The sequence below is a fragment of the Setaria italica genome, chromosome I (assembly GCF_000263155.2).
Source record: "Setaria italica strain Yugu1 chromosome I, Setaria_italica_v2.0, whole genome shotgun sequence".
Taxonomy (NCBI): Eukaryota; Viridiplantae; Streptophyta; class Magnoliopsida; order Poales; family Poaceae; genus Setaria; species Setaria italica.
The window spans coordinates 24,196,428-24,205,313 of NC_028450.1; the positions used below are offsets into that span (position 1 = coordinate 24,196,428).

The 8,886-nt window shown below is 45.2% G+C and overlaps 1 protein-coding gene across 1 annotated transcript; it reads right to left on the reverse strand.

The window, feature by feature from the left end:
- Nucleotides 1-3,029: 3,029 nt before the first annotated feature.
- LOC101777210 (receptor kinase-like protein Xa21) lies at nucleotides 3,030-5,353 on the reverse strand. The gene is made up of 2 exons (XM_022823722.1): nucleotides 3,609-5,353; nucleotides 3,030-3,507 (listed from the first exon to the last, which is right to left on the reverse strand). The coding sequence occupies exons 1-2, from the start codon at nucleotides 5,344-5,346 to the stop codon at nucleotides 3,110-3,112; spliced, it is 2,136 nt and encodes a 711-aa protein (XP_022679457.1). The 5' UTR covers nucleotides 5,347-5,353; the 3' UTR covers nucleotides 3,030-3,109.
- Nucleotides 5,354-8,886: the final 3,533 nt, after the last annotated feature.

An 8,886-nucleotide genomic window follows, 5' to 3' on the forward strand; every position in this document is an offset into this window, starting at 1 on the left:
CGCCTATAAAAGGAGAGAGCCGAGCCTCCACCTCCACACCCTCACCACGAACACCTTGCCTTCCTCCACTCCCACCACCAGAACGCCGACGACCATCTTCCTCTCAACCTTCTGTTGCCTCCAGGAAGAAGAAGGGGTAAATCCCTCTCCTCGCGATCCAACCCACTAGTTTCCCTGATTCGCGAATAGGCCCTTCCACCATTCCAAAGATAATTACGGATAGGCCCCTGTTCTCGCGGTTCAATCCTAAACCCCGTTTTAAAGCCCCTAATACTCCTTTAACCCGTCATTTCATGCGCCAAACCTCCTCCGAGTAACCCCAAACTCGACCACGGCCTCCTCTCATATATTTCCGCCGAGGCATATCAAAATCCCACGAAAATACCCTTCCTACCTATTTTCCGTTCATGTTTCCTGTTCGGAGCTCATCGGGTAAAACCCTTTTTCCTTTTATTTATTGTGTGCTCGTTTGTGTGTGCCGTAGATCGCGGAGTACCCGAGGAGGAGCGCGAGGAGGAGTTCGACCGCGAGCCCGAGCTCGAGGACCAGTACCGCGAGCAGGAGCTCCCGGAAGGCTTTGAGAACGGCAAGTCCAATCTCACCCTTTGATGCATATTTAATACCCAGTTTTTCAGACACAACCTATTGGCCTGTTTTATAAAATGCATATTGTTTTATCGCAAGACATGGTTGGATAGCCATCCCTTGATTGTTATGACTATTCCTTGATTGTCCCATGTTTACCTCTAAATATGAGTTGCTCTGTTTAGATGGTAAATACTGCTAGAACGCTTAGGAACTCATTATCCAAATTCAAACATGACTACACCTGTTTACTCGGAAAATAATGTGTGAGTATGTTTAACTGGGGAGTTGGATTTTCGGGTGTAAAGAGAGGTGGTGGATGAGATGGATGGGTGTTTCTTGTGTGGAACGCCGGGTTGATAGGCTCGTACCTCAGTGGTTGAGCAGTGTGGGAGACGTCCATCTTGTCATGACTAAGGACCGAGTTGATGTGTCATCCTGCCTAATTCCACCATCGTACAACCACTCGACCGTTGTATGGGCAACGGCTTAGCATAAATCCCACTAGCTAAACTACTAGGCTTCAGGTGTGCTGGTGAGCAACGGGAGGCCTTGGAAAAGGACTAAGCTCTTGGTGACTTAGGTCCCGGTTACGGCCCCGTGGATGGGTTGCTAACCCCTTGAGCGCTCTTGCGTTGACTAGTCAGTGTTGGCTAAGGTGGGTAATGGCTTTGTTAGGATCCGTACTGACATTAAGGTGATCGCGATACGGTACCCTACTTGTGGGAAAAGTGTACAACCTCTGCAGAGTTAAAACCTATCCGGGTAGCCGTGTCCACGGCATTGGATGAGTTACGGCTCGGTCACACAACTAGCTTTTGAGGATGACTGGTATCCTACTGCGTGTGTGGGTGCGTGGAATTTTGGAAGTGTCCGGCAGATGTGCCGTGCGCTACGGCGGACGGGGAGTCCGGTAGCGATAAAACTTGGATCCTTTGTGTAGGATCAACCCCACTTGATATACTGTTTACTAAAATGTTTTCATGAAACTTCTTTGAAATGGAACCCTGCATGTGTCTAAAATTTAGCTTTACTGCAAATAAACCATAGCCTATTCCTTGTTTATTCTTGTGCATACTCTGTTGTATCCCCCTCCGTGGATGGGGTTGGACTTGCTGAGTACTTTTGTACTCACCCTTGTGTTGTTACTTCAGAGGAGGATCCGGACTTCGTCGCCGAGGACTTCGAGTAGGAGGTTGCGTCTGCACCCAATGCTGCCTGTGGTGTTGGTCCTTTTTGCAGGATGCTTCCGCTGACGCTTAGCTCCGATTGCAGCCCGGAGTCCGACTGGACTGCAACTTGGATTTGTGTTGTTATCGCTTTAGTCTTGCTTTGGGTGTGGCTTGCCCGCCCGCTCCTTAGGGAGTTGTACGGTTTCTGAACTATCTGTTGAATAAATGTGTTATCAGCCTCCTGGGACTGATAATTTGGATCACATTTAGTCTCTACTTATGTGGGGACGCTTCACTATCACCAGGCTTGATATCTCCTATGCAGTTAATCGTGTATGTCAGTATCTTCATGCTCCCAGGACTTCTCATTGGTCAGTTGTGAAGCGCATCCTGCGCTATATCCGTTTCACTGCCTCATATGGTTTGCACCTCCGCCCTGCACCATCCTGTGTCCTCTCGGTGTTTTCAGATGCGGATTGGGCTGGCAGTCCGGATGACAGGCGATCCAGGGGGGCTATGCAGTATTTTTTGGTCCTAACTTGATCGCCTGGAGTGCTCGCAAGCAAGCTACAGTTCTCGCATCAGTACTGAAGCTGAGTACAAGGCGGTTGCCAATGCCACAACTGAGCTGATATGGGTGCAGTCTTTACTGAGAGAGTTGGGAGTCTCTCAAGATCAGCCACCGGTCCTTTGGTGTGACAACATCGGCGCGACATACCTCTCTTCTAATCCGGTATTCCATGCGCGAACGAAACACATCGAAGTTGACTATCATTTTGTGAGGGAACGTGTTGCACAGAAGCTACTCCACATCAAGTTTATCTCTTCAAAAGATCAACTTGCTGACATCTTTACGAAGCCACTGTCGCAGTCTCTTTTTGAAGGTTGTAGACGCAATCTTAACTTGCTATGTACTTCAGGTCACAGTTAAGATTGAGGGAGGATGTTAGACTGTATTATACGTAGTAGCTGTACATGCCTTTATAACTTGTATTGTACACATTCTGTATCTCTATATATATGAGATAGCCACACCCGTATTAGGGTATTGTGCAGTTCCCAAACTCCTGTGTTTTACAGCATTCACAATCTCGGTTGCAGAAGCAAATGCACAAAGCCAGGTGACCGTGCTGTCCATACCATAAGCATTCTTCTATAGTGCATAAACTGAACTAAAATAAAATAATAAAATGAAACTTCATACTGTGCTACGTAAATTCGTGTAGCTATATACCGTATGGTTACAACAACAGCCAAGAAAAACAACTGGTACCAAGATGAGGAAACGGCGATTACTGAAGGGGAACAGACAGAGCAAGGGTCATCGATCAGTAGATGTAGTAACCTGTTCATTACTCATCAGACAGGGAATTGTAACCTGTCCTGATCTTTTTCAGCTTGTTGACCACCTCGTTCATCGGAATCCTGATGTCAGGCGACTCACTGGAGCACAGCAAGCCCAGCTCCACCATTGACACCATGCATCTGTCCAGCGTGTTAGTAGAGGTGGAGCCAGCATTGGAGCATGTACCCATGGCACCGAAACCATATGCTTTCTCCTCTTGCAGCAGGACAGGGTCGATAACCTCAGCAATCCGAGTTGGAAATGCATCCAGAACCCACTGCCTCAGGCTTAGCTCTCCAACGAACTTGGGGTCTGTAGGCCTCTTCCCGGTGAAGACCTCGAGCAACATGATCCCGTAGCTGAATACGTCGCTCTTTCGTGATGCTTTTCCTATTGACCCATACTCTGAACACAATTGAGCATAAATAATGATATTAGCCAAATACTTCACACCAATGACATGAATTATATATGTGTAACGGTAACAAACAAACATAGACAAGTACCTGGAGCCATGTAGCCGATTGTCCCTGGCATGCTCGCAGATATAACGGAGGTTTCATCCCCTAGCAACATTTTTGCAATACTAAAATCCGCGAGATGCCCGATGAACTCCTCGTCAAGCAGGACATTGCTCGGTTTCAAGTCGCAATGCAAGATCACATCAGAGTGATGGTGATGTAGGTATTCCAGTGCCATTGCCACGTCCAAAATTATGTCTAGCCTCTTTAGAAACCCCAAGTTTGGCCTGCCTCCTGAGTGCAAAAGTGTTTCTAGGCTCCCATTGCACATGTATTGAAGAACCAATGCTTTGAAATCAGGATTGGAATAAGTGCTAATTATCCTCACCAAGTTGCGGTGTCTAGCCATGCGCAATGCTTGGCACTCAACGTCGAAGCTCTTAGAGGCCCGCTCAGATTCCAGGTTAAGGACTTTAATTGCAACCATTAATCCATCACTCAGTTGGCCCTTGAAAACTTTCCCAAAGCCGCCAACACCGATAAGGTTCTCCCCACTGAAATTTCTAGTAGCACGAATGATCTCATGGTATGATACAAACATGTTGTTGACAGCATCAGCCATCATAGGGGGCTGAGTAGATCCCTCCTTTGGTGTCTTAAATTTTGCTTTGAAGATTAGTGACAAGAAAATGGTGGCAATAACAAATGCCATGATACTAGGAAGAACATATTTCAGGATATGGAATTTCGTCGAGCGAGAGTATCTTGCACATGGTGAGAATCCTAGATGCGGTAGACCACAAAGAGCTACATTCCCCATCAAAGAGTCAAGAGTAATATTTGAGAAAATACCACCTGTTGGTATCTGACCTTCGAGCTTGTTAAATGAAAAGTTCAAGTTCCTAAGGTAAGTGAGTCTGGCCAAGGAATTCGGTATTGTTCCAGAAAGAGAGTTGTCAGACAAATCTAGTGTCACTAGGCTAGCTAACTTGCTAAGTGAGTCTGGTATCGAATCTTGAAACATATTATGTGAAAGGTTGAGGTAGGTTAGCATTTGGAGTTGACCTAGAGATGTAGGAATGGCCCCTGATAGATGATTTGTTGACAGATCTACCTGATCTATTACTTTCACGCTGCCGATGCCAATTGGTAGCATACCACTTAGAGAGTTACGAGACAAGTTAAGGTGGATTAGATTTTCAAGGTGCCACAAGCTATTTGGTATGGAAGAAGATAGGTTGTTTTGAGATAGGGTCAATCTCTGTAGATTGCTGAGATTACCTATTCCGTCAGGTATTGGTCCAATGAATTTGTTAGTGTCCAAATGCAATTCAACCAGACTCCTTAGCATGCCAACTTCAGTCGGGATCACCCCTACCATGAGATTGTTTTGGAGGTTTAGGCTCTGGAGATTCTCCATTAGCATGATTTCCCAGGGAATCGTTTGGCTTAGTTGGTTACCAGAGAGAAATATTGAGATGAGACCACTTATATTTGCCATCATAGCTGGCAGGCTACCAGAGATTTGATTGTCATGCGCATACAATTTCTGTAATTTGTTTGAAAAATTCCCCACGCCATCGGGGATGCTACCCATGAAAGAGTTCATTGCTATGTCTAGTACTTGAAGGTTCATGCATTTAGAAAGAGCACCCAAGAAATGAAGCCCTCCTCCAAGGTTATTTCCTTCAACATTAAAAAATCGAAGAAATCTGAGATGACCAAATGTTTCAGGTATGGTGCCATCCAATTGGTTGTGAGATAAATCCAATGTATCGATCATGGACAAGTTTCCAAGTGAAGCAGGAATAGAGCCGGTTAGTCGGTTTTCTGCAAGATTTAACCATGAGAGTTGTCTTAGTTGTCCTAACTCTGCTGGGATCCCTCCACTTAGGTTGGACTGGAGAACTATCAGTTGATTCAGGCGAGTAAGATTGCTCATTCCGGTGGGGATTGACCCTACAAGTTCGTTGCCCCCCAATGAAACAAAATCAAGCTGTGACAATGTTGGTAGCCATGCTGGGATGAAGTCATCAAAGAAATTGATGTACATAGAAAGTTTTTGAAGAAATCTACACGTGGAGAGGCCTGACGGGATCTTTCCACTAAACTTATTCCCGGAGATTGAAAATATTTGCAACATTTGTAGATTGAAGGTGTCATTGTCAGGGATACTGCCTTTGAGTTCATTGTTATTTGCTAGGACCAGGTCTTGAAGCGTAGATTTGTTAAAGATGGCGGGCGGCACTAGACCAGACAATCGGTTAGCATGCAAGAAAAGATTTTTGAGCCCAGACAGAGACCCAACACTCGCTGGCATCGGACCCGAGAGGCTATTGTCTCCCAGGTTGATCATGCTTAGATAAGGTGTGTTGTTAAACATGCTATAAGCTATCGGCCCGCTCAAGTAATTGTCATCAAGGCGGATGTACCTCAGATCATGCAAATTTTGCAACTCCGGAGGGATCTCACCTGATAGCTCATTGTGGTGCAGATCAAGAAGCCGGAGGCTCGTGAGATTCCCTATGGTAGCAGGAATGGAACCTGACAAGCTGTTCTGGTGGAGATTGAGATACCGGAGACGACGTAGGCGGCCGAGGGCTGGCGGGATCAGGCCGGTGAGGCTAGCGTTGGTGAGGTTGAGGACGGTGAGGAAGGAGAGGTTACCGATGCTTGGAGCAATCTCCCCTTGAAGCGGCACGTCGGGCAGCACCAGGGCCGTGACGCGCCCCGGGTGGCGCCGGCTGCACGACACGCCGAGCCAGCCGCACACGGAGGCGCTGCCCGTCCAGTTCTTGCGGAGCACGCTGAGCTGGTCGGAGAGCTCGGCCTTGAAGGCAAGGAGCGCCGCGTGGTCGGTGCCGTTGCTAGGAGAGGCGGCAAGCGCGGGGGAGGCAGACGCTGCGAGTAGTACCACCGCTAGCAGAGCGGCGAGCATGTGTTTGAAGGGCATGGCGACGTATGCTTTGGGCTGCAAGCCTTCAACTGCAACTGCAACTGCGCCTTGGGTCCTTCATATGCCTCGTCTCATTTGAGCTGTCGACCGGTGAAGACGGAGCTTGTTGCATTACTCGTCAACGTTGAGATGGACTGGCGCTAGGATACATTATCTGTCCCTTGGAAACTTCAACATTGATATCACAGATGTATTTATATATGCAGCAGGGTCGGCACCTGCACACTGCACTGACCAGATCAACTGGGCTCAATTTTAGCCATTTTCACAGTGTAGAGGTAGTTCTTAATTCTGATCCTCTATATTGTTTTTTTATTAGTAACTAGATGTGCAAAATAATACTGTTGACTAAATTTTTAGTAACCTCGCACTTGCACTTATGATGTTTGGTGCCTTGTAAATCAGTTACCTTGTCTCGCTAACACTCAGTTTAACATCAGATGAACTAGCACACATTATTGAGCATTGCTTCATTGTTTGTGCTTCATTGGTCTACAAAGCTTACGTAAACTATTGTGTTGCATGTACAAATTAGTTCAACCTAAAAGTTTAAGCTGATGGGGAAAGACGGACAATTCATTTAATACCTTAACACCCCCTCACTTGCATACTCTGTTAGCTGCATATGTGGAAATTGGAGTGGCTTTCAATAATTTTAAACTCGAGACTTCTGACCCTGATACCATAATAAGTTGCATGCACCGATCGGTTCAACTCAAAAGCTTAAACTATCAGGGGAATATGAGTATTCACTTATAGTTCCACACAAACCAAGAATCAATCACCTAGATTGCTACCTTATCTTCACGACTTGTCTAAAATAAAAGAACCTTCACAATTTAAATGCAGTCAGTCTTCAATTGTCTAAAGTCTAAACGCCTTCCTCCGAAATTTTTTGCATTGAACAGCACAAAATCTAAGTTGTAATTCCAATTAGAAGTTCCGATAACAGGATAACTCACAAGTCCTTAACAACATATGAATGTAGCAGCTGTTTAGTCAAAGATTAGATTTTATTTTCACGTGACCTCTGAACTGTAAGAGCTTCATGCAAGTATGCAACATAAGAAAAAAAATTCTTAACACGAACAACAGAGCACATAACATTGAATTGGGCAGACAGCATTTCAAGGCTGACAGTGTTGATGAGCAAAACACTCTTTGAATTTCTGCGAACTAGGAATGAAGCGCCATCTCATATCCTACATACGGGAAATATTTGTTCATAAGTGCAAAGCCTTTTGCTGAATCAGAAAATTGCATTCATTCATTAAATTGTTGTAGCAGGGCTGCAAGATAAGACAGAAAGAACTTTGATGCCATGACAAGCCACTAGATCCTCCTGTCAGGCGTCCATTGTCCAAACTTCATCATCTGAAAGTTTTGCATTTAACAGCACAAAAGCTTAGTTGTAGTTGCAACTATGAGTTCCCGGAACGTTGGCAACGAGGAACGGGAACGTGGGACATGGAACGCCATTTTAAGAAACTATGGTATGGACGGAGTATAACTCTTTAGCATGTTCCAACGGGAGATGGAACACGTACCAAGTATGATTGGAACGATGTTCCCGGAACGAACATGTTCCAGATTATTTGAGTCGATATCACTAGAGCGAAAAGAAGTAACACACGTTCATTATCAAATCCCAGCTAGATGGCAGTCTAGATATGGTTACTAAATTACTAGAATAAGGAGTCTTTGGAGGCTTGGACATGGAGCTTTGATTTGTTGGACTGCAAGTGTTGCCGTAGTATTCTTTCCATCTTCTCTTGCTGTTCATGTTCCAGCTGCAACGGATCACGTTCCTCCAGCTTTTGGGACGATGTTCTCGGTCATCCCTGTTCCTCATTCCGGGACGAAGTTCCTGGAACGTGGAATGTTGCCACGTTCTACGTTCGAGGCTGCTAAGGGTTGGATACATCATCATCCCCACAGTCTTAACCATTTGAATCTAGCAAACCAATTCTTCGAAGGACTTTTGTAGTTACTTAACCTCTGAACTACAAGAGGCTTCCTACAACAAAAAAAGGGGCTAACCACCAACAATAATACAAACACACAGTAGTGTAATCCAAGCAGTTTGAGAGAATTTTGGAGACATCCTACAACAAAAGAATTGCTAACCATGAACAAAATAGCACATTATAGCTCACAAGAATTTTGGTAGCTATGACAGTCCAAATTAGGCGAATGACAATTGATAGATAAATTAAACACACACCAATTTCTGCAAACTGCAAATAGTAGCACAATGTCACTAGCTTAAAGAGGTGAGGTATTTGCAGGGCAAAGCCTTTTGTTTTTGTTAAACCAGGAAATTGCATTCATTCGTTAAATTTTTTTACAAGGGCTACAAGATAAGAT

Bases quoted from the DNA above. Each gene is read 5' to 3' on its own strand.
- LOC101777210 (XM_022823722.1), bottom strand. From the start codon at position 5,346: ATGATCGATACATTGGATTTATCTCACAACCAATTGGATGGCACCATA. The intron at 3,508-3,608 runs GTACTTGTCTAT...AATTGTGTTCAG, and splicing joins AATCGGCTACATGGCTCCAG to AGTATGGGTCAATAGGAAAA.